Genomic DNA, 25,863 nt, shown 5'->3' with positions numbered 1-25,863 from the left:
AGAGGAGATTTAGGTTAGATGTTAGAAGAAATTTTTCACTCTAGAGGGTGGTGAGGCCCTGGCACAGGCTGCCCAGAGAGCCGTGGGTGCCCCATCCCTGGAGGTGCTCAAGGCCGGGTTGGATGGGGCCCTGGGCGGCCTGAGCTGGTGGGCTTCACGCGGAAGGGGCACACCGCTCTAAGCGACACAGCCGTTCCCGCGGCGTGAGCGCCCGCCCCGCCCCCGCTCCCCGCGCCGCAGCCCCGCGCACACCGCCTCTTGCCGCAGCCCCCCCGCAGGTCACCTTGCCAGGGCGGCTGCGCCCCACACCCCCCCCCGGAAAACGAAACGAGTTGCCGGCAGGTGCCGCACGGCGCGGGGCGGCGCCGGCTTGGCGCGGAGCGCCCCGCGACCGCCCCGCACGCGAGCGCGGAGGCGCGCGGCGGCGCGGGGCCGCCGCCCGCTCGCGGCGCCACACCTGCGCGCGCACCCGCGAGCTCCGCACGAGCCCCTCACGAGCCCGACTCCGCCCGCCCGGCCCCGCTCGCGCCCCGCCCTCGCGCCCCGCCACCGGCGCCCATTGGCCGGGCCGCCGGGGGGGGCGGGAGCCGGCGGTGTATATGAAGGGGAGCGGCGGGCGGGGAGCGCGGCCGCTCCGCGTCCGGTGGGCTCCGCTCGTTTCTTCCCCTCGCCCGTCGGCGCCGCGAGCCCGCGGCAGCGTCCCCGCCCCGCAGCGCGGGCGGGAGTCGGCCCCACGCCTCCCCGAGCTCGGGGCGCGGAGTCCGGCCGGGGCGCCCGTCCGAGCCGACGTTAACGTTCTCCCGCCGCCCCCCGCCCGCTCACCATGGCCCGCGGGAAGGCCAAGGACGGCGACGGCAACTGGAAGAAGTTCATCTGGAACTCGGAGAAGAAGGAGCTGCTGGGCCGCACCGGGGGCAGCTGGTGTGAGTGCGGGGCCGGGGGCGGCGGGCACTGCAGCGCGGCGCGCCACGCCTCCTTCCCCTGCGGTGGGGCTGCGGCGGGGCCGGGGGCTGCGCGCCTACCGCGGCGGGGCCGGGCGTGCAGGTGGGGCGGGCCGGGCCGGGGCGGGGTGGGCCGACCTTGGCGAGGGCGCCTCGTCCTTGGGGCGCCTTCGCCGCGGCGGGCGGCCTCCCGGCTGCGCCCCGCTTCTGCCGCTCTACCTTTCCCCGGAGAAAGGACGCCGAGCTGCCTGCGCCTCGCCGCCGTTGGACGGCTGTCCCTTCTCACCTCCGCGAGGAGGAGGCGGCTCCGTGCGGCGGCGCTCACCCTCCCGGCGCATCTGTTCCCGGGGCGCTGTCGCCCTCGCGACCCGGAGGGTTTTGCCGCTTTCCGTGCCCGCACGACGCAGGTGCCGCAGCCTGGCCCCGGCTGCGGGCGGTGTGGCGTCGGGCAGCGCTCCCCGTGCCCTCCCTGCGGCACACGCGTGTTGCCCGCCGGGTGCCCGTGACCGTTTCGGGGTCGCTCGTTGGGCTGCTGGACCGGTGCCCGGGGATGTGCCGACCTGTTGCGGGCTTTCCCGTACGGTGCCGTGTCCTTGGGCCCAGACCTGTGTGTTTTCTGAAAGCGTGACCTTTATGGTGCCTTTGGTGCTAAGAGCATCCTGCCTGGGAAGCTGATTAAATACGCTACCTCCCAGCACCGGCCTTTTGATGTTACAGAGCTCAAAGGCGTTGTTACGCTGCAGACAACGGCATTAGTGTTTGGTTTGTTACAACAGCACCTCCTATGACCGTGCTCTGGAAAAAATTTCCAAATGCCTCTGACGTCACGTCCATTGGCTTTACGCTGCCTGGATACCAAAGAGTGTTTTTAACTCGTGGAGAACCACGCTGTTGCACCAAGCTCTGCCCGCCAGTCCCGGCTGCGGTGCGCACCAGAAGGAGAAGAGGATGGAGTGCCTGCTGACAGCATCCCTCAGCCTCCATTGCTGGCAGTTCCCTTGCTCCTGGTTCCTTAGCAGATGAGAAACAAAACCAGCCGGAGACAGCTGCTTTAATCAGGGGGCTTCTCCGCTAATGGAGGCTTTTGTGCTGGGGCTCAGGAGAGGAGGAATACTTTCACCTGCTGCGTCCTCCCCTGCCCTTGTGTCTGCTCACCTTGAGGCCTCCAAACAGGCCTCCTTGCCCTGGCCTGCAGCAAGGTCAGGGCCCTGGGATCAAGCGCTCCGTGCCTGCTGCACTGCCTGGCTTGTCCCTGCGGCCCCATTAGCATACAGTTGCTTGGCATGGGCTAGCTTATCCAGCAGGCGGCCTGGTGATGCCTAGTACGGCGTGTTACTGTGCAGTTAATCAGTTGAGATAATCTCTGTGAACCAGTAACCGATACCAGAGTACGAGCTGCGCTGTGTCCGAGGTTATTTTAGTCGTTTCTGTTCAGACCGAAGCTGAATTCAGTCTTTCATTATTACAGAACTGTTTTTAATTGGCCTTGGCAGTGCTGGGCTGCCTGTATAGATGCAAGAGGTTGGCAAATACGGAGTGCTGTGATGCATGTACGTCCTTCCCTACTCTTGAGGTGGAGCATCGGTGAATATTTGTGCCCGATTCCTGCTCCTGTTCTCGGATAGAAGCCAGACTCTGAATTACTGGGGAAGGTCAGGCTTCACCATTGGTCATAGACCAGAATCTAATGACTCCTTGAGATGCCCTGGAAGCAGCTTTGAGGCACAGAGAAACGTGGAATGGTTGCCCTTCAGAAACCTACTGCGTACAGCCTATCTTCTCCGCGCTGGGCTTATGCCCCACCAAAGCCTGTCACCTTGTGGTGGCCTTGCTCAGCTAAGGGATCCATGGAAATACAGAAGAACACGTTCTAACCTTTGTGCTTCAGAATACCAAGTCGTGGGGCTTGATTCATCTTTCCATTCTTCTCTTGCAGTTAAGATCCTCCTCTTCTATGTCATCTTCTATGGCTGCCTGGCAGGGATCTTCATTGGGACCATCCAAGTGATGTTGCTCACCGTCAGCGAATTTGAACCCAAGTACCAGGACCGCGTGGCACCCCCAGGTAACTGGATGGAGGCACGTGCCTGGTTGGTGCAGACTGTTCTGGGGGCAGTTCAGTTACCTCAGGGAGGAGGATGAAAACAGCATCTCCTTGCTGCAGTGCATATTGCTAGGGGGTGGGTATGTTCCAGGCGTTCTGTGAGCAGCACTGGCGCTTGCAGGCAATCCTATTAGAACTCAGGCTTGCAGAACATCGGGCATTCCTCCTGTCTGAGAGAGGCTTGAACCTGGGTTAATGCTCTCCCCTTAAACTGAAGCAATGTGGTGAGGCTTAGACTTGACTTGGGAATGAGCTGTCCAAAGGGCTTGCGTTCAGATTCTTCTGTAGCCACTGTGTTCCCGTGGGAAAATGAGGAGACAAAGGTAAAACACCCGTCAGAGAAACGGGGGTGCACAAGGAGAAAGGGGCAGTACCGGTTCTGGGCGTGCTTACTGAATTGCATTGGTTAACGCTAAGTTGCGTTGCATGAGCTCCGGGAGGCAATAGCAGAGGTGAATGTGGAGCGGGAGGGTTAGAGGTGGGTCTGGTGTGCATCAGGAGACAGCTTTTCTCTGCTAGATCAAGCAGGGGTCTGCCTGAAATGCAAGTGCCTGCTTGAGTTGTGCCCAGCCCGCCTTCCGCTGCCGCAGGGTCCCTGCTCTGCCTGCTGCCTCCTGCGGCAGCTCTGCGTGTGGGGGGAGCTGCGCAACTGCTGCTTTCCCATAGCGCGAATGACCTTGAGGCTGCTTGGCACTGCCTGTGGTAATGATCTGTCTCCAGTTGCTCTGTAAAACCGCTTTTAATAACGGTGGTATTTAAGTGACAATTGTGAGGCTGGTGGCTTGTGGCTACAGAATCTGGCTCCGGTGTCACACGATGTCTTACAGCCCTGCTGTCTGCAGGGCTGTGCCGTAACTGTTCCCTGCTCTAGCAGCGCGGGGAGCGCTGCCTGCGCCAGATGGTGTCAGTATCTCAGCGAAGAATCGTCTCTTTCGGATAACTGCTTTTCCACCAACACTTTAAGAGAACAGGGAAGGATCTGCAGTCAGCGTGTGGCAGTTCCTAAGGCACCGGCATGGCTGGGAGAAGCGCTGCCCTCAGTGCTGGTGCTGGCTGTTCCCACCTCTGCGTCAGGCTGTGATACTGGCAGTAAGGACTCAATGTTGCTGACACTGACCAGAGCTGTTAGCTGCATTTGGAAGACTAACATGGCTAATGGGAAATAGATATTTCTTAAATGTGTTTTTCCCCAGTTGAAGCCCAGGCATGAAATAATTAGCAGAAAAGCCTGTGGATCTTGGGTCCCATCCAGACAGCCTTGCTGCTTAGCCTGGTGTCACCTAATTACTCATTCTAGGTAAACTGTTAGGATCACAAACGGCTGTTACGCAGAGCTAATTGCAGAGCAACTCTGTAGTAAAGTTTCTATGCAAGATTTCAGCCTGCGGGATGTTATTTGTCTCTTAATTGCCTGCTGCACCACTTCTCTGAGCTTTATCTTAACAAATAAAGGGAAATGAATTTCAAGATGCTGTCTTAGCGTGTGCTATAGAAATCAAAATGGAGGAAGAAATAAAAAGGCTTTAAGGGATTTTCTGAGTTTGAAATGGGCTTCTGGGACTGAAATCAAGCAGTATAAGAGAATTCAACTCTTCGAACAAATGACAGTATGCAGCCCAATAGAGAAGGTTTAAAGAACAGCTGTAATGCCGCATGCACAGCATTTAAGGGAAGTATTACCCATGAACAACAGAGGCCTTTGCAGGGCATCATCCCATGTCTTTCTCCACGTGCAAAGGGTGGCTCTTAATGTGGTGTCTGTTCCTTGCCCTGCAGCACAGCACCTCTTAGACCACAATGCATCAAAAATCAATGTTTAACAATAAGCTTTCATAGAGACTGACCCTTTATCGGCCTGTGGGCTGTCAGCAATCCCTGTGTTCCTGTAGTACGCAGAGATCTCCCTACGTTACTAACAGAACTGCTCCTCTGGCAATTAGCACGTGTTCACTCATGTGCTTGGTGAGCGTCTAACTCTAATTTTTCCATGAACTGGCAGCCCTGCAGCCTATAACTATGTTTAAAAAAAAAAAATGTTATGCAATTCTAGTTCCTGGTTCTTGTAGGGGGAGGTGCAAGCCAAGTACATATAGTGACAGCTTGATAGGGCCCTAGATGTCCTGGGAAGCTAGAAAACCTGATTTTGTTCTGTTAAGTCCTCTGTCCTTGAGCAAGACCGTTTAGTGATCCCATATTGGTTGGGAAAGGTGAATGCTTGACACTCATTCAAGGTTTACGGGAGAAAGTGCTGTAGGGGCTGCTATAATGTCCTTCCAGTTCTGCAGTATGAAGGGTTCCTAACAGCAGCAGAAGATAGAGGCTGTTTCATCCAGTTACTGATGCGGGAATATAGCCATAAAGTGCTATTCATAGCCAAATGTCATTCATGTGCAAATTGGTTTGTGCCCTGGGCAGGGATGTGATGCAGGGCTTTAGGGCAGCTGAATGCCACACCTTCCATGGTGCTTTTCTCTCTTTTTTTCCCTGGGCTGGGAGAAGGGGCAACGCGGTCACCTCTTGCCCAGCCTTGCTGCTGTGACAGTAGGCTTCCATGTGTGCTGTGCCTCGGACTCTGCTTTAGCCACAGCACCCAGCCTGCTAGCAGGGAAGGGCCTCTTAAATGCAGAGTATTAAATGCATTTGTTTTTTTTGAAACGCGTTTTCTTCTTCCCCTGTGGAAATGGGGCTGTGTATCCTGCCATCTCGTGGCGCTCCTCCTGCAGATCATGGTGTGCCCTGCAGCTGCTGCAGGGGTGGGAGTCAGTGCTGTGCATGCTTTGAAGTGGTGGCAAGGAGGTGGCCTGTTCCAGTCAGAGAGCTCGTGTCTTTGCCGTGTTAAACACTGCCAGGGCAGTGTCTGGTGGGAAAGGCTGCTTCACTACGTGTTCTCCGCTCAGCTTATTCAGCTCAGATAGCAGCGGGGAGATGGAAGCCGGGGTGACAGGAAAGCCCCAAGGGGCCCGTACCACCCCCCATTGAGTCACACTTCTGTTTCTGTCCTTTATCTCAGCACCTAGGCATGAAAAACATCTGAATCTCAAGCTCCAGGGACACTGCCTCCAAGCCAAGCAGATTTACTGCATTTGTAGAAAACTTGCACCTGCTTTTTTACACTTCTGGGATGAGATAGAGGGAGATTCGAGTTTGGAAGGACATCAGTTTGCGTGGAGGCTTTCAAAGCCTACCCTCACTTAGTGAGTGTGGTGTGGGGGCGTGAAGTAGGACTGGTGTAGTGGTTGCTAAATTTGTCATCTGTGTCACCCAAGTAGCGTTTAGACTCATTCTGAACCATGGCGCTGGGAAATGAGCGCTGCATGATGAAGCAACCCTAGTTCCTATGTGGTTCCTATGGACTTGCATAACTGCTGCTAGTAACAGCCCTGGCCTCCTGCTTCTGGTTTCTTCCCCTTCACCCTCAGGACGGTGCTTTTTCTCAAGTGTCGCTCCCGCAGCTTAGAACGATGACCTCTGCGTGGGACGTTCAGTTGGAAATGAAATGGATTAAGTGTGGTTGAAATCTGCAGCAGTATTCTGGAAGTAGAACGGTGGCTGGAAAAAAAATCAGTGGCTTTTCAGACTTGTTTGGTTTCAGATATTTTGATACATTTGGAGTTAGAAACCAATGAAAGGTGGTATCTGTTACTGAGGCGAGACACCATTCATCTCTTGTGCAGACAGTGTCAGTCAAGTGAGAACAGTGATCTTACTGCCTAGCAATGCACTCTGTGAGGCAACTGTAGAAATAGCATGTCGGAATCAAAAGTGGTTTTGTCACTGGTTTTGTTTCCTGGAAATGAGTGCCTTGATTCTTCCATGTTATGAGCAGCAGCGTCCCCAGACATGACGCTGGTAATGACTCGAGGTGACCTGTGGCACACAGATACAATTTGAAAATGAGGAGAGTTTTGTTTGGACTTCTGGCCATGGGAACACTTGAGGCTTCATTTCTGTCCCCTAGAGCTTGCTGATGGACGGCCTCCTCATGGGCACGAGTCCCTAAGAGCCTTATGCAGCCTCATACTTCCTTATTGCCCACCAACTCCTGGTAGGTAGCACTGGGATGGCTCAACTTCCCCCCCCCCCTGGTGCTTGTTTCGCTTCTCCCAGTAGGGGTGAGACCTTTCAGAGAGGTTACCCACTCTCGTCTTATCAAATCAGCGCTTCTTTTTTTAAACAAAGTTGCTCAGGAAGGGTTCACCAATAGTGCTGCTCTGGTAACAGTACTGAAGCTTTTGTTTTGGCTGTGAACGTACAGGTGGCACGGAAGGGACAACAAGGAAATCAATGCTAGGCCTATGGCTAGGGCTGCGTGTGCAGTCAGTCACGTGCGTGTGAGTACGGAAGTTGTGGTGGAAACCACCGATGTGCTTGATGCCAACTGAAAACCTCTTTCATCTTCACATAGGTTTGCTTGTTTGTCTCCAAAGCGGAAAGGCTGATCTCTGCTTTGATCTTTTGCTGAACAAAGCAAGCCCCAAAAAGTTGCCACCAAAGCAAGTGCTGGGCTGAGGGCAGCCGGGCTGTGCCGTGGCTGATAGCTGTGGCTAGGAAGAGCTTTCTCTTGGAGCTGCTGCACGAGGTGCTGCTTGGGCTCTGGTGCTGCTCTGCAAAGGTTTGCAGGATGGATCCTTTGGGCTGGGAGCCATTTCTCCGGGTCCTGTGGGTGGGTGGAGGATTGATGCTGGGCCGTGTGTGCCAGTGGCCAGGCTCTCCTGGCAGCGAGCTCGGGGCTTTCACGGGGGCTGCAGGGCTCACTCTGCCCTTCACCCTCACGGTGCCTGCCTGGGTGGCTGTGGGCGTGACAAAAAGCAAGTGGGGACTTCCTTGCTACTAGCAGACCTGAGTGAGCTAACAGCTCAATGGCATGAGCAAAGCTTAGCAAGCCTGGCTAAGCTTTCCTCAGTATTATATTTACTCACTCAGCTGATAACTGTAACTTGAACTCTTGAGGAGGCAGGCCCAGAGAGTCACTTCAAGTAACTCCGGACTCATTGCTTCCTGCCGGATCAGTAACGTGAGGAGAGTTGCCAGGATAGGATAAAGTCCCTTACTAAAACCAAACCCAACTTATTTTACACATTTATAACCATTGGTAGGACGAGAAAGCAAGGAATTGCTTGAAAAGTGGATGAAAGCTCCACTGACTTTGAAGGGTGAGACTTAATTCTGCTGGTGGAATGGCAAATTGCTTCTGAACTTGTAATGCTCAGCCTGGGCAGTTCGTACCAAAGGGAGCCTGGAGAGGGCAAAGTTGCTTCCCGAAATAAAACCTGAAACCGCAAGCTGCTCTCCGGGTGTCTCACGGTCTTCGGCCACCGGGAGCTGCCTTTAGGAGAACAAAGCTAATCTTTGTCCCATGTTACAAATTCCACCTCTGTGGGTAGGGGGAGTGGTGAGCTGACCGAGCAGGGGCTGAGCAGAAGCAGTCGAGTGGCTTTAGGAAAACGGCTGGAGTCACAAGCTGCTGCCAGCTGGGGCCAGCCTGCCGAGCTGCCCAAGCCTTGTGCCGAAGGAACTTGTTGGCAACAGACCTCTTCAGAGCTGTCAAAGCAAATGCTGCTCCCCTGCTCCCTTTTTTGTTCTTGCTAAAGTGAAGATGACAAACCGAACAAAAGTGGAGACCTGGGTAATTACAGTGGCAGCCATGAAGGCAGCGTGAACTCCAGTTCCCATTGCTTTAAATTTAAGCGTTAGCCATGCATCAGTGCATTCAATTAAAACATGACCTAAACCACGCAAGAGCAGCTATTTCCTAGTCCCGTACTGACAGGCAGAGGGCTTGGTGTTTTTCATCATCTACAGGCGCTGCTTGTATCTAGTCCTTTCTACCCATGCATTTTTTTTCTACTCGTACTCTAAAGTCAAAACCAGAGCCAGTCAGACAGCCCAGGATATAGGACAGCCTTGAAGCATCTCTCTGGTGGGGTGGTGTTTCCTAAACTTGTAGGATTGCAACTTTCCAGGCCACCCTGTGAGGTAAGCGTGTGTAGGAGCCAGCGTCCCTGGGAGCTGGTGGTGTGCTTGCTCTCAGGCACAGGCAGCTTCCCGCTGTTCCTGGGGAGGAGGCAGGGGCCTGCAGCTGGCTGTTTTTCTGGAGGAAAACCTTGACTTGTAGCCTTCCTTCTGGGGCTGTGATTTTATCTGTGCAGTGATGCAAACCTCATGACGAATATTCCAGACTCTTGGTGGAAACTGGAGATAAGAGCCCTTCAAAACCTCCGCTCTAGTGAGCTTAAGTTGTTTTCTGTGAGTCGTGAGGCCTGAAGAATATGGATGAGTAATACTGCCTTTATGTGCTTTCCCTGTGTAGCACTGCCCGCAGGCCGTGCAGCTCCCAGGCGTGCTTAATGTTTTCTTCCTGATTTTGCTTTCCTTAGGACTGACTCAAGTCCCCCAGGTACAAAAGACAGAAATTTCCTTTACTGTCTCCGATCCCAGAAGTTATGACCCGTATGTGAAGAATCTGGAGAAGTTCTTAAAGGACTACAGCGCTGATCAGCAGACTGAGAACATCGTATTTCAGGACTGTGGAGGTAAGTCCTGATTATTTCATATATTGAGGGCTCCGACCAGTTCCTCTGTCAGGTCCATCAACACCCGAGGGTCAGTAGTGGCACTCTCTGTCTTCAGCCGTTCCTTTCCTTGTTACCAGCACCACACTGGTAGACTTTAACCAGCGGGCTTTGGTTCCATTCCTGTCAGCTGCTCATTTAAAGATGGGTTTGGACAGGCTAGACCTGGCCGGGGATGTACCAGCAGCTTACTGTGAAGGATATGTGGCTGGGGACTTGCAGCTGTTTCTTGGAGAAGGTTGCAGCTGATCCTCTGCAGTGTATCACACTGACCTTCTATCCTCCCTGAAAGCCATGGGGAGTTTCACTGGTGACTTGGCTAGGGCCCGTGTCAGTCATCTTGATGCAATTGTACAAAACATCAGGAAGATATTAGAGGGAAATGAAACTATCGCCTCTGAACACATGCATGTAAAATCCCTCTTGTGTTCATATTAAAAAAAAAAATAAATCTCTTTGCTAGTGTATTGCCGATGTTTGCTGTTGTGTAGCCCTCACTCTCAGACAGAAAGCCACGCAAACTTGCTGGGTAGGGATCAGCCACTGCCTGTGGGGAATGGCTGGGTGCAGGCCTGTGCTGCCAGCCTCCAGGAGATGGAATCACCCATCTGGGCAAGAGGGAAATCCTGAGGGCACGGTGATGCAGAAGTAGGGCTGTCCCTGTCAAGAAGGTCACACTGCATGCGGTTGTTTTTCCGTTCCTCCCCCGTGATAGACGTACCTACGGATTACAAAGAGAGAGGACCATACAGCGATGCCCAGGGTCAGAAGAAGGTCTGCAAGTTCAAACGTGAGTGGCTGGAGAACTGTTCTGGGCTACAGGATAACACCTTTGGGTACAAGGATGGCAAACCGTGCATTCTCGTCAAGCTCAACAGAATTATCGGCTTCAAACCTAAGGCAAGTACCTCCTGCCTTTCTAACAGAAGCTACTGATAAGGATGGGGAGCTGGCTGCAGATTTGCTGTGGCTCTGGAAAAGTCTTTCAACTCGTGCTTGCTTTTCTGTTTCTGGAGAGAGACCGTGAGACCATTGTATGGCTGGCTTTAAAAATGTTTTCAGTGAAAAGCAACAGAAAATGCACGCTGCGGGTTCATAGCAAGTAGCCATGAGCTGTCATAGTGCGGACTTGTGCTTAACTCTGGTGACTTGCAGAGTCTGCTGAATTTATCTGACAAGGTGTTTTCTTCAAATGATAAAACCCCCCGTTACCTGTGTGCTTCTGCGTGACAGTCCCAGGCCTGCGGTGTGTGCAGTAGGATCAGCCAGTTGTGTTGTGCCTCAGATGCCTTCCCCAGGCAGTGCAGAGCTGCCTGCCTTGCTAAAACCACTTAGCTCAATGAAGTAGTGCTATATGAGTTATTAGACGATAAACTGGAAACTACATCTGAGAGTTTGGTACAGCTCTCGCAGCAAGAAGGACAAGGAGATCTCTGAATGCAGCCTCAGCCCCATGCTTGGTGCCTCAGCGAGTGGCAGGTTTGTGGCAACGCTGAAGGAAGTTAATCTGGGCAGGAACTGCTTCTACTTTCCATTTTTTCCCCAGCATTACTGAAATGCTAAAAAATTCTGTAAGAACTCAGTGGCAGAGTACAAGTTACTGAATGAGGCATGGTGCTAAACACACCGTTCTGTCTCCTGGATGGAAAGCCGTGCGCTGGTGCATCAGGCAGCCTGCATCACCATCAGTAGGTGTAGTTGAGAGGAGGGGGGAAAGGCACTGGCTGCTCACTAACGTGGTTGGAGGCAAATTTTCCTACAAAAGGAGGCTGTCCTGTGCTATGAGATCAGTTGGATTTTGAATTACCTGATCCCAAGTGGAAACCGTGTGTGCAGGAATTTGCAGTGCCGGGCGTGGGGTGGTTGCAGGGTGCTGTAAGATGCACAGTGTGACTGGGGAAGAGGAGGGTTTGGTGTGCATTGGAGAGCAGGGTCTGGGCACGGTGTGGCTTCAGACGTGCGTATCCGAGGCAGTATTCAGTTGTTCCCCTGTGCCACGCTTCAGGAGAAGCCGTGCAGCTCTCGTGTGGGGAATGGTGTTTGCCAGGCTGATGTGAGCTCCGCACGCATGTGAAGCTGAACTCCTGCTCTTATAAGAGCAGAGTCAGAGCTGGCACTGCCAGCTTTCCCAGAGCCCTTCCACATGGGTGATGTCAAAGTTCAGGGACGTCATCAGGGTGTGAGCACCTCTATTGTTCTTTGCTGTGTGTTTCCAGTCCTGACTGCACTTAGCTGGCCGTCAGGTGGGCAGCGTCCCAGCAGCGCGTCTCCTTCTGCCACCGTGTGATATTGGCGCAAGCAAACAGCGCTCTACCACGAGACACTTTCTTCAGTGACTCCGTGAAATGACAAATACTCTGAAGCATGTGTAGGAGCAGACAGCAGCTTTACTTGGGTGCGCTGCAGCGCTCACAGTTGTGCCACGCTGCCTGTCTGTCCCAAGAACCGCCAGCAATTGCTGCTGCCTCAGGAGCTGAGCCGAAGGGATTCCTGTTGGCTGGGCTCAGGTGCCACCGAGCTTTGCTGCTGCGAAGGTGCCCCAGTCTGTCAGGATGCATCATCCGGTGCGTTACCATTTCCCTCTTCTGGTTTTCTTCCAGGCGCCAGAAAATGAGAGCCTCCCCTCAGAGCTTATGGGAAAATACAACCCCTATCTCATCCCCGTCCTCTGTACTGCCAAGGTAAGCGAGATACAGCAACAGAGAGGCGAGGAACTGCAGGCACAGACTGGCAGAGCCCTTGTCTGACAGTAACCACCTCCCGCTGCCCCTCAGCAGGCGGCTGGGGCGGCTCTCACCTGGGAGCTCTTCCCTCAGTAGTGGGAACTCCTCAAGGTGCCCTTGGTGACGAATGACAGCAGTGCCCTCACCAGGAGGGTGAGGCCAGAGGTGGCCATAGAGCTGCCAGGCGATGTACTGGAGTTCTCAGCAGGGATGGCTGGGAGATGGCACTGGTGAAGAGAAGTTTACTTTGCATCTTAAAGCTGCTGAGAAGCAGCGGAGGCGTTTTTTTTGTTTAACCGAAGGTAGTGGATTGCTGTGACAAGAAGCTGTGCTGACTTCTGGATGTACAAAGCCGTGGTTGAGGTTTTTAAATAAATGAATTTTAAAAAGTGTATTTCCTGGCTGCACGTGCAGGGAGGCCCGGCTTGGAGCCGCTGGGTAGGCAGCTCGCAGTTGGCCTTCCCTCTTGCCTTCAGGATAGGGCGGTCCTGCTGCTGTCAAGGTGATGAGCAGCGGTCACCAAAGAGAGGGCACGGTATTGATAAAACAAACCAGCCCGAGTGAGGGAGCACAGCTACAAAACGGGTGTTTTCATCTTCTGTTCTTTTTCCCCGTCTCAGAGAGACGAAGACGCAGACAAGATCGGCACGGTGGAGTACTACGGGATGGGCGGTTACCCGGGCTTTGCCCTGCAGTACTACCCGTACTACGGCAAGCTCCTGCAGCCGCGGTACCTGCAGCCGCTGGTGGCGGTGCAGTTCACCAACCTGACCTACGACGTGGAGGTGCGCGTGGAATGCAGGGCCTACGGGCAGAACATCCAGTACAGCGACAAAGACCGCTTCCAGGGACGCTTTGATATTAAATTTGACATAAGAAGCAGCTGATCGTAAGCACAACTCCCTCTCTCCCCCTCCTCCTCCTAGCCATTTAAAAAAAGGTTTAAAAAAAAAAAAAAAGAACAAAAAAGAAAACCTACTAGTCTTGAACAAACTGTCATACGTATGGGACCTACACGTAATCTATATGCTTTACACTAGCTTCCTGCATTTACTAGGTTAGAATGTAAACCAAGTGTAGCAATAGCGACAAATATTTATTCTACTGTAAATGACAAAAGAAAACAAACAAAATTGAGCCTTGGGACATGCCCATTTTTACTGTAAATTATGATTCCATAACTGACTTGTAGTAAGCAGTGTTTCTGGCCCCTAAGTATTGCTGCCTTGTGTATTTTATTTAGTGTACAGTACTATAGGTGCATACTCTGGTCATTTTTCAAGCCATGTATCGTATCTGTTTTCTACTTCTCGTGAGCAAAGACTTCTGCTGTCCAAGGTGTAAATACTCAATGGGACTAGAACTGGCATGATACTTCTCATTATTTTGTTCCTTTGAAAAGAAAGGCCCACCAGTGAGACTCTATTTAACAGCACTCCATAAGGCTTCTGACTTCTCCGCGGTGTTAGGGTGTTTTATTGGGAGGGGTGGCAGGCTCAACTAACTTAAGCGAGGCTAAAGAGAATAGATGATTGCGTAGCGTGCTTCGTAGCGAATGCCGTCTCTCTCTCCACCTTTTTCCTCATCCTCCAGTGCGTCTGTGAGAGAGCTGGGTCAGGCTATCGCCGTCCTCAGCGATAGGCACAACCCTTCGCTTTGTATATTTTCTTTCTCTTTTTTTTCCTTTTGGAGGCATCGCACACTGTGGTGCTAATGTCTTTATTGAATGTTTTAACCATTTTCATGGTGGATGAATTTTATATTTATGCAGTTGTACAATTTTATTTTTTTCTGCAAGGAAGTGTAATGTATGAAATAAACCAAAGTCACATGTTTGAAAATAAATCTTTATTTTAAACTTTATAAAAGCAATGCAGTACCCCATAGAATGGTGTTAAATGTTGTCTAAAGTGCAAAACTCTATGTTCTAACATGTAATACTAGCCAGGAGTACAGTGCTCTTGTTGATCTTGTATTTCAGTCAGGTTGACATATTGGACAAATAAATGAATGAACACTGCTTTGTGCCCGTGCCTTCTGCTTGGGGGGTGGGGGCTCTCAGTTATCCAGAATCTTGAAGAAGTACTGCACCTGTTTCAAAAATAAAATACATCTTTGGCATTTCTGGCTGAGCTCGAGAGGGTTGAAACCTCCACCGTCACTGCCCTGAACTGCTGCTCCCACCTTTGACCAAATGTCTCCGCTCTAGAACAAAGTTCTGGGATGCAGTAGTGGTTCCCCTCTCCATGAGCTGGCTGCTCCCTCAGAGACTGCAGCAGCAGCTGTGCCTGCAACCGTGCTGTTCCACAAACACACACACGAGAGAGAAAGCTCGGCACCTTTGTCCTTACTGCACATTCTCTAGGCCTGGGGTGCCAGCCACTGGGTAGCAGTGGTGTATCCTTAGTGTGGAACATCAGCCACAAGTGAGTGCTGCGGGAGCGGGCAGGCTGTGAGTCACAGCAGCAGAAGGAGGAGGGAGCTGCAGGGCTGAGAGCCGGGCAGGGTGCTGCGCTGAGCACAGGCTGCTCCTGGCAGGGCTGCCCAGAGACTTGATGAGGTTTGGCAGCCAGCATCCTGCCGGAGTCACCATCGCTTCATTCTGTGTGAAACGGATTGCCAGGCAGAATTTCTAGGTGCTAAACTAACAAAACAACGATAAAACAAGCGCTTGAAAAAGCCTTCACAATTGAAAGGAATGAATATTAGAAAAGCAACCTGCTGAACTTTTTTGCCATCTGCTAGGAGGACACGTGCAACTACTGCATACTACAGCATTTAGCATAAGCATCCGATTGTCTCAAAGCAGAGCAGGAGCAGCCCCGGAACACCACCGTCAGCTGTTTGTTGTGCTGCTGGGGCTCAACAAAGACACGGTAATTGAAGCACTAAAATAGTCCCCTGCAGGCACGCCAAACGCACGGCGTTCAGAAGGAACACGCAGCCATTTGGCACCCAGCAGTCAGTGGGTTGACACCGTGATCAATCACGGGGGTGCATGGAACACGGTTTCCTTAGACACAGCCTCACCCCTGCAATTCCAGTCCTACGTGCATGGCATTAGAGAAACAAAAAGCTTTCGTTTTCAAAGCACCAAGTGATAGCTAGATACTTTATCTCCTAATTTACCATGTAAGAGCAAAGTCCAAGCATGAACTACTAGTAAAAATTATGCCTTATTCCAGGATTTGGCCAAACATCATAGAAACCTTAGAGCACCTGTGTGTCCTTCAGTGAGCAGCTGTCACAACGCACTTGTAGCACAGGCCCTGATTAATACGCTATAAAATAATACAACTCCACGCTTCCATCCTCAGCTCACATCCTAGCACCAACTCGGTGACCTCACATCACCCGTGGACGAGGTGCCCACACCTGCCAGCCTCCCACCATGCGGACCACAAGGCCGCCCCGGCCCCAACCACCGTGAGTTCAATGGCCTTCAGGCTGTTGGTTTTCTTGTTTTTTTTTTTTTTGTCTGTGTCACATTGCTTATGTAAAAGCTGCAGTCTTCAGGCTGGCCTCTGCCTTACCGTGCAGCAGTGCATCACCCTATAAACCACCCCTCTAGCTGAACACTTTGTTCCTTCTGCCAGCTTGGCTCAACACCGTTAAGTACAACTATAACCATTAACGTGAACTTTATTACCCACTGTGTTGATACAGGGCACCCGTATTGCTGGGTTAGAGAGAGAGAGATGCATAAAAATACTAATAAAATAAATGGCAGAGTGACACATTTAATGACAAGCATCTTTAAACCCGTGCCAGCGCTACCACTTGCACAAACACACAACAGCGATCGCTGCTTGCTTACAGGCTATAGGAGCCTCTTCCCTCCTCTATCAGCTTTCATGGGATTGTTCAAGATCCACAGACTGTCCCGGCAAGGCCCAAACATCAGAACGAGCACAGCAGGTATGCATTGTATAACGTGAAAATGAGGGCCACTATGTTCTCCTCACATATAATTATTATGTGGGTCAGCCACCTCCCAGCTCCCATTAAAGCCTGTTAGCAGCTGAGACGGCTGCAGTACACGGAAGGCTCCTCACCTCAAGAACCTCGCCCTCAGGAGAAGCAGGGTACGGCTGTCCCGCTCACATGACAAAGTACGCGGTGCCTTGCAGAGACAAGAACCAAGACCAAAGACTAGCAGCACCAAGAGAGGGGGGATGCCCTCGCATTCAGAGGTCACAGCTCCAAGAGCCCAGCTCTAGAAGCACCAAGCCATCTCCCAAGGGAAGCCAGGTCTGGGAGGTAGCTGTGCGGAGCCTCCAGCCAGGGTCAGGCTTTCCACAATGCCCCACATTCCAGGAAATACAGCACTCTCATTCCCAGGTTCCAAACAGCACAAGCCACAGAAAAAGCAGCTGTGCGTGTATAAAGCCTCTCAGCACACTTGACATTTGATCCAAGGCAAGGTCAGCTTCTGTGATCCACACACACCTCCGGATTCTTCACAGGATGCAGAGGAGGTAAAGAAATTCACCTCTGGACAAGCACACACCAGGGATTGGTCTGAAACCAACTGCATCCATCCCATGACCTTCAAACAGTGCTGATAGTCGGGTTTGCTCGCTCCTACCCAGGGATGGAAGAGGATTCATTTTAAAATCAGCACTCGTCTTGCAAATCCCAGGAACCATCTACCTGCTTTGCAGCGTGCCACTATGCCCGCTCCGGTTCCTGCTCAAGGACTAATAACAATAATGTTCAGGAAGTAATAACAGGGATGAATAACTAGGACTTTCTGGCTCTGACCTTATAAACTGCTTCACCCAGGAGGAGCTGAGAGCTGCTTTGGTCCCCTGAAGATTTGCTTCCGTCACACACACATATTGCAGAACTCACTCTGATGGGGTTGGCCGCTCCCGCTGGAAGCCTCCCAACATTACCACAAAGTTTCAGTAGTTAATAAGGCAGGCAATAATGAAATCCAGTCTAATGCCCTGGCGGAGCACAAGTAATTATCATTTGAACAATGTGTGCATGGAGCATGGAGAGCAAGGCAAAATCAGAAAAAAAAAAAGAAAAAATGAAAGAGATCAAGTGAGGCATCCAAGGGAATGCAGATGATCTTGGTAATAACCCAGGACCCAGAGCAGGCACAAAAAAAATGTCCTGAAGATTTCAAGCGTAAGTGTTACAGACACCTACAATTTCCTTCTCTTTCTACTCAGAAAACAAAGCAAAAAGCAGTGCTGATGACAGGTGCTGGCCAAAGACAGCTTGACTCAATAATGACACAGAATGACAGAATGGTTTGGTTTGGAAGGGACCTCAAAGACTGTGCGGCTCTAACCCCCTGCCATAGGCAGGGCTGCCCCCCACCAGCTCAGGCTGCTCAGGACCCCATCCAACCTGGCCTTGAACACCTCCAGGGATGGGGCACACACAGCTTCTCCGGGCAGCCTGTGCCAGGGCCTCACCTCCAAGTAAAAAATGTCTTCCTTACACCTAATGTAAATCTGCCCTCTTTTAAGTTTAAAAATGTTACTCCTTGTCCTATCACTACAATCCCTGACAAAGAGTGCTTCTTCATCTTTCCTGTAGCCCCCTTTAAGTACCGGAAGGCCACTAGAAGGCCTCCCCACTATAAGGGAGAACCACCCCAGCTCCCTCAGTCTGTATTCACAGGAGAAGAGCTCCAGCCCTTTGATCATCTTCACATCCCTCCTCTGGGCTCACTCCCACAGTTCCATGTCCTTCTTGTGCTGGGGGCCCTAGAGCTGAATGCAGCACTGCAGCAGGTGGGGGCCCATGAGAGCAGAATAGAGGGGCGGGAACACCCCTCTTGCCCTGCTGGACACCCCTCTTTTGATGCAGCCCAGGCTGCAGCTGGTTTGCTGGGCTGAAAGCACGCACTGCCAGCTCATGTTGATTTTCTCACCCACCAACACTCCAAATCCTTCTCCTCAAGGTTGCTCCCAGTCACTGATCACCTAGCCTGTATCTGTGCTTGGGATTGTCCCTACTCAGGAGCAGGACCTCACACTTGGCCTTGCTGAACCTCATTAGGTTCTCACAGGCTCACCTCACAAGCCTGCCAAGGGCCCTCTGGATGGCATTGCTTCCCTCCACCATGTCGATCACACCACTCAACTTGCTGTCACCTGCAAACTTGCTGAGGGTGCACTCAGTACCCTTGTCTGTGTTGTCAACAAAGTTGTTAAACAGCTCTGGTCCCAATACCGACTCCTGAGGCACACTGCTCTCATATTGAGCTGTTCACCACAATTTGTGCAGCCATCCAGCCAATTTCTTATCTACTCTGCGGTCCATGCATCAGATCCATCTTTCTCCAATTTAGTGACAAGGATGTTGTGTGGCACAGTGTCAAATGCACAAGTCCAGGCCAATGACATGAGCTGTTCTTCTATTTTCTATCCTCATTGTCCCTCCCAGCTCAGGGTAGCCTATGACTTGCCATAAGGATGAAGCGAGGCACACCCTGAAGTAGCAGCATGAGACGTGCAGCAATCCTTATGTCTTGCCACAGAGAAAATCCTGGCAATGAAAGAGTACCTCAGCAGTCACAGTCCATTCACACTGACCCCCAGGCTGGCAGTTTTGGACAAGTAGTATTAGGCTGGTGAGCAGACACATCGGTAAAAAACATGCTGAGATCACAGATTCAATTCACATGCATCATTCAAAACATGCCAGCAGTTTCAGTCCTTCTTCATCACTGCCGAACTGGCAGCCAAGAGATGGAAAGCTTTTTCATCCCTGTATTAATTCAGAGCCATCAGTCATCTCAGTGCCTTTCAAGCAGCCAGACTCTCATCAGTACCCTCTCCACGAAATCCCTGCGAAACTGCACCTACTTGACTCACTGTAGGTATCCAGCAACATGATCCACGGGATCTTTGCTGACCTCACTTCACAGCACCACTAGTAAGTACCACTGTCCCCAAACACTTAAATCTTATAATTTTTACAGGTTATCTCACCTTGAGGTCACTAGTAGGAAACAAAAATCATTTTGTTCATGTACTTTGCTTTGAACATCAACATGAACTTGGAGCCTCTAGTGCATCCCTGGAGGAGCTCAAGGCCAGGTTGGATGGGGCCCTGGGCAGCTTGATCTGGTGGGAGGTGTCCCTGCCCATGGCAGGGGGTTGGAGCTGGGTGGGCTGTGAAGTGCCTTCCAACCCAACCATTCAGTCGTTCTATGATTTGCTAATGCCTAAAATACCTTTCGGCTACACTTTACTCAGCACTTCACTAAACTATTAGGTTAACACACCCAAAATGTGTAGATTCCTACCATCTTTCCAGGCAAAAGCAGTGTAGAAATGAAAACTGTTGTCAAAGAAGAGGGTCTAGTTCACCGACCATAAAGAATTATTTTCACACATACACCTGAAGAGAGTTCAATCCTAGCAAGTTTGTTCAAATTGAAAGTCGCTCACCCCTGCCTCTCTCTAAGGCATCAAGCACCGTAAGAAATACGGCTCCTCAGGTTGACCAAGCCAGAACACACTTCAAGTGTCCAAATGTCCATGCTTCAAGTGTCCAAATTAATGTCACAAGTACAGCTGGGAGAAAAGACCCTATGCACACAAAAAAACCCCACACCTTTGTGTGGCAATTGAGGCACAGACTCCATTGCTAGTGCAGGAAGAAGACCCTTTATTGTACGTGCTTACAACCTTTTATACTCGCATGACAACCCCTTGGTCACATGTCCCAAGGTCTTTTGTTAGTCAAAGTGGGGGATTAGTCGTAGTTTTCCCACACCTTTGTAAGGGAAGGTTTTAATAAAGACAGACCACTGAACAACATTGTGCATATCCTGCTTTATGCTGCGTGCTGGTAACAGCCACCTCGTCTATGGTTACCATCAAAGCAGAAAATACGGCAAAAGAGAAAGGCAATGGGAGATACATATTCGGAAATTTTACCATACATTAGAGAAATCTGAACTTTAAACAGGATGTAAATGAGAGGATATGACAAGAATCACTACAACACCACGATCAAAATACAAAGAAAGTGAGTTTTATGCTATTTACTATGTAGCAGCACAGGAAAACAAGCAAAACCAAAACATGACAGCAAGCACTGCTATCACAAGGACCCGAGGTAACCTACTGGGGATCTATGCTTTGTACACGTCAGGAGGGACACCTGCCTGCCTTAAAGCTGGGGACTCTTGTGAATGTGCCTACAATGCCCCAGAGCCAGGCAGCTCAGGTGCAGACAAGACATGAGGCCCAGAAACACAGGTGCTGATGCAAGCTGCAACCCTGAAAAAGCACCTGAGATTTCTCAGTAAAGCTGGGTGTGGATGTATTCTCATGAGCCACAGGCACCAGAGGGCTTCATGCCAACAGTAATTTACGGCTCTCAGGCCTACTCTGAGCATGGAAAGTCACAGTCCTTCTAAGGGACAGATTAATGGTGGAAGCAGTCACAAAGAGAGAACTAGATTGTAGAGCAACAAGTAAATAAGTGAAATAATGAATAGAGGCCACCAGCCTTCAAAGCTCTTCCTGAGCAACCCAGATGCTCTTCCTTTGGCCAGGGGACCCAAGAGGCTGCCCCCTGCAGCAGGACAAATGTTACAACACGTAAGACAGTAACACAACACCCTGTAAATAACGAAACAGAAACACCAAGCAGTCCACAAGCAGTGGCCTCACAAGCACCATCATAGCTCCTGTACAGACTGTGGCTCTGTGCTGATAGGAAATGTCCCACCAAACCAGCACCCAAAGCACCTTCCAGGCAATGTCAGTCGATCTGGAAAGCTCCGTTCTCCTCTGAGACAGTTCAGGGTTGGGAGGCCAAGAGCTCGTTTCAAGTCTCAGCAGCCCTCTCCGATTACAGCACTCTTGCCACAGGCTGAGCCCTGGGCTGCCACAGGGCTCCTGGCACCTGGACTGCCACGCTCCTGTTCAACAGCTGAACTGAGCGTGACAGCTGCCAAAGGAAGCCCTCAGTTCCCGGATTACAGTCAGATATTCCCAGCACAGCGTCCCTCCCAACACAACAGGAATAACTGCCACTGAGATCAACGCAGAGAGAAACTTGCCCACACAGTCACGAGATACACTCGTAGATAGGTCACTCCCCATCTATATGTCAACGCACTTAAGAGCTGAAGAGGAAGCGGGAGAATTTCACTCTGGCTGGTGACTTCAAGGAGCCCATCACTGGAGCCAATATCCTCACAGGTGACCACCACCATTTTGTTCATTCTGCTTTGCACAGCCACCAGCACAGGATCATCAGGCACAAGGCCTGAGCCCTCAGTATTACCATAACAGAACACAAAACCAATACAGGTACGACACTGCACTTTGAAAAATTGGTTATTATTAACTATGAAAGAAGAATTGGTTTATAGAGCTTGATAACTCTTAAGACTGTCCATGTTATTAGCATCTACACTAGATAGAAGAACCATGTTCACAGTCTTCTGTCCACATTAGCACAAGTTTGGCTTTGTTCCCAACCCTCCATGCTTCACATACATTTCAACACATACATGCAGATGGATGACTTCAGTTCTCCTCTCAATCACAGCTGGAATACAGTAGTCAGTCACTGACAAAAAAGGGGTTAACCCAATACAGAAAGTACAAATACAGCTGATCATTTGCCTATCTGGCCTCTGAGGCAGAGCTGGGACGTGCAGTTGGCTGAGGTCAGTAATAGGAATTCATGTAAAAATATATTTCCATCACACAGTCGTGTGTGCCACAGGAAAACAGCACTGCTCTTACTACATGAAAAGGTGCAGGACTCCGTGTTTAAGAAATAAAAGGAGATTCTGAGCTTCCATGTAACTGCATAATGACAGTGCCCAATTATTGCTTTTGCTGTATAAGGCAAGGTTTTTTGTATTCTTGCTTTAGTCTGCCCACACAGCTGTTGCACTGCAGCTTAATTACTGTTGTGTTTCAGCTGGAGGAACATGGAGAAGTAGAGGAAGCAGGGCCTGGGCTTTTGGGTTCAAAATGAGGGAACAAAGGCAGCAGCTGACTCAAAGCCACAAACTGGGCCTCAGATGAGTTACAAAGTGTCATGCCTTCTCTCTGCCTAGACCTCCTCTCCACAGAATGACCTTCCTCAGCACAACATAGACATGTGCCAAAAGTCCAGCCCTGTTTATCACACAGGTTACCTTCAGGAGCAGGTGAGACTCAAAGAGCTGCTTGGGTCACACTCGCTAGCTGCTCCTCCCTAGCACTTAGAGAGCCTGGCAGAATGAGGGGGAACCAAACCTTGCATCTCACCCAAAAGAGGAAGCGCAAGGGTTGAACTATTTTACTATTCTATTTAAACAAGATTCCAATTTAGTGCCTGTCTGGCCCACAAGTATAATAATTATACAACTGATGTTCAAAATTAGGCTGCAAGTGACCCAACAGTATCATTATTTAAAAAAAAATCTGTCATCACCATCACGTGTACAAAATCCATCCCTCTATTAATTGTTATTTTACATTTTCTTTTTAGTGGGCACAGTGGTGACGGGTCGATGGTTGGACTAGATGATTTTAGAAGTCTTCTCTAACAACAATTCTTTGATTCTATAAGCCTATACAAAAAGCTTACTTAATTCTCTGTACAAGTGTATATATAGCCTCGGGAAACGTTTAGAAACAGAATTCCAGTGCTAACATTCTCTGATACGGAAAAACGCCAACAAATGAAAAGAAGTTTTCCTACAATCCAGATTCTTTCCAACCTGTTCCCACAGCTGTTGGATAAGAAGTGTCAAGAAGTTAAAATGCAGAAGCACTTGGAATTATAATAACCATTACCTGACAGTTCTCTCTACAGAGAAGAGAGACTGAAACTTCCAACTGCAGCCAGAAATAGCTATTGCTTTGATGAAAACTTGCAAAAAAAGAAACAACAACCAAACCTTCCAATTTTTCATTTCTTTTCACTGCAGATGATTAAAAGCACCTTACCCTGGATTATGCAGCTCAGTATGAGCCCCTAATAAAAGGCTTCATTGCAAAATTGCCGTATGACTGAGTGAAACAATGGCTTCTTTATTAATATTTTAGAGACTCCTGAGGGAAACGCTGTACAGCTGAAATGCCCTCAGTGAAAGGTTCATTGCCATGCTATGCACTTCTGCTGTGTAATGTTTTACAAGCCGCGCTGCCCTGTGAATGGAGAGAGTTAGTTCTCAGCTGGTAGAGGCAGCTTGCATAATGCCAGGCAAGTTAATCGGTAACAAGCAACGCAGGAGACCTTTGTTCAGAATGTGACACACATGAATTCCACACTAAGCACATTGATGCCTCTGAGAGTTACTCATTGACATGCTTTATTAAATAGCTTGGACTATACCTTGGTGCACCAGAAGATGAGTTTAACAGAACTTCATCCCTCCCATGTCTTCTGTCCTAAACCGTTGCGTCACAAGCTAAAGGCAGCGAGCAGCTCACTGCTGGTACAACTGCATTTCCACCCCGCAGCACGCCCACACTATGAGACAATAGCAGCAGGCAGGAAGGAAAGCAGCAAGCAGAAAAAGGCAGGTTGGCAGGGAGCAAGAGTGCTCCTGTAACAGGACTCCATTCTGACAGAAATGGTTATGGGAAGCGTTTGTCATGTCCCCCTGCTGCAAGGTGAGTGCCTCCTCGTCCACTCTGAATAGCTCACTAGAACGGCCCGCTCCTCCTGGCCTCCTCAAATAAAGGCAAAGGGAAAGGAGGAACAAGGTGTGCTTCTCATGGCACTTCTTGGAACACCAGATCAAGGTACAGCTGGCTTCTAGCAGGTGGAATGCACACCGCATCAAAAGCCCAAGGGCGGTTCTTAACCCTTCAGAGTACTTAGGTAACGCAGAGCCTAAGGAAAGCAATGCTGGTTTGCATCACCTACAGCACCGGTCTGGACTAAGCACAGCTGTGAACTGGCCCATCCTGTCACCGCTTATTGTCTGCTATTGCCTCCCACTGTCCTGAGGCTGGATTCAGCCAGCTGAACTTCCTAGTGCCAGAACTTGGGCAAGTCTGTCCTCCAGGTCTCTGCTAGTAGTCTGTGCAGCTGGCTGATACCATGTGTTTGGTTAGAAACAGCAAGCCAGTCCCACTACCAGGGAAAGAGCTTCCAGCATTACAGACTACCTGCACAGCCGACATTTTAAAGTAATGGGGGAAAACATCACACCATTGTGACATAGAATCATAGAATCTTGGTTGCAAGGGACCACAAAGCCCACCCAGTACCAGCCCCTGCTATGAGCAGGGTTGCCTCCCACCAGCTCAGGCTGCCCAGGGCCCCATCCAACCTGGCCTTGAATACCTCCAGGGATAGGGCACTCACAGCTTCTCTGGGCAGCTTGTTCAAAAAAAAAAAAAAAAAACTTCAACCAACCAACAACCATGTCTCAAAAGACAAACAAATCTCATTCTTCTTTGATGACAGCAAAACCACCCCCACCCAATAGGTTATTTTCATATCTGTGGAAGCTGCAAATAGCTCGGAGGCAAGGGAGAAGGACAGCAGATGATCCTGGAGGAGGTTCTCACTACTGCCTGGCTGGAAGGCTGCCTGTGACACTGAAAGCTGACCCATCTGCCTCCACAGTCCCCTGAAGGCAGTGCCTGATAGCAACTGGCAGCCACATGGAAACACGCACACGCTCCATGAGGAGTCAGTGGAAAGAGCATCCACAGATGCCAGCTTTCTTCTTGGCCTTGCGCCTGCACATTCTCCATAAAAACTGGCTTGACACCTCAGTCCGCTCTACTGTTTCATACATAGCCTAGAAGACACACACTCCCACAGCAAATGCCATGTAATCGTCCACTAGAAGAATTAGTCATCTAATAACGTATCTCCCTCAGCAAAAGCTGAGGTTTTCCCACCCAGAACTCACGTACTAAGGGACACTGTTTAGCAGGGAAATATTGGTGGTAGGTGGACGGCTGGACTAGATGATCTTGGAGGTCTTTCCCAACCTCAGTGATTCTATGATTCTAAGTTTGGAACCACTTTGTTGCTTATCTCACTGATGGCAGCATCCTCTCCTTCTACCTACACATACATATATACACATATGACTATCAAGCATTTTTCAATCGTGCAAAGAAGCTGCAGGAGACTGACCCTGCCCAAACACCATAACACGGGAACATAAAGCTTGTGGGGACAGCCCAGACATGGCAGGTTGCACGTCACTGGAGAGACCTTTCAGACAGCACACAGTTGGGTAACCTATAGTCCCCAGTGCCTGACTACAGTGCAAATGCCCTTAAGGAACCACTCAGAAAAATACCTTGAACTGCATGGTATGGGTAAAAATTTACAGGCAGAGCATGACAAAACCTAGAAATACTGGTTTTGTAATAACTACAGGTTTAGGATGGCAGCTTTTTAATGGCTGCAGATGATGTGGATTCCTGCATAATCTGGAAGGTGTTCTCCCACTTGGAGCTACAAGGAACTGAGGTGTGTGCACAGCACCACCTCCTGTGGAAAGTTGTACTCGTACTTCCAGCGATGCAAGATCTTCACAGACTGATTTTCAATTTTCTTTCATT

The 25,863-nt window shown here is 50.5% G+C and overlaps 2 protein-coding genes across 3 annotated transcripts in view; one reads left to right on the top strand and one right to left on the bottom strand.

The window, feature by feature from the left end:
- Positions 629–14,360, top strand: ATP1B1 (ATPase Na+/K+ transporting subunit beta 1). The gene is made up of 6 exons (XM_021399439.1): positions 629–923; positions 2,878–3,006; positions 9,423–9,578; positions 10,333–10,517; positions 12,218–12,298; positions 12,961–14,360. The coding sequence occupies exons 1-6, from the start codon at positions 824–826 to the stop codon at positions 13,225–13,227; spliced, it is 918 nt and encodes a 305-aa protein (XP_021255114.1). The 5' UTR covers positions 629–823; the 3' UTR covers positions 13,228–14,360.
- The window catches only part of NME7 (NME/NM23 family member 7), a 90,545-nt gene continuing 78,853 nt past the window's right edge, over positions 14,172–25,863 (bottom strand). For both annotated transcript variants that reach the window (XM_021399413.1, XM_021399423.1), the window contains one exon: positions 14,172–14,431. In XM_021399413.1, coding sequence (XP_021255088.1) covers positions 14,399–14,431 — 33 coding nt within the window. In that variant the 3' untranslated portion in view covers positions 14,172–14,398. The remainder of the gene's footprint in view (positions 14,432–25,863) is intronic.

Source organism: Numida meleagris, chromosome 1 (genome assembly GCF_002078875.1).
Source record: "Numida meleagris isolate 19003 breed g44 Domestic line chromosome 1, NumMel1.0, whole genome shotgun sequence".
Lineage (NCBI taxonomy): Eukaryota > Metazoa > Chordata > Aves > Galliformes > Numididae > Numida > Numida meleagris.
Note: the sequence above shows the minus strand (reverse complement) of the source record. Positions and strands in the feature narration are given on the sequence as shown.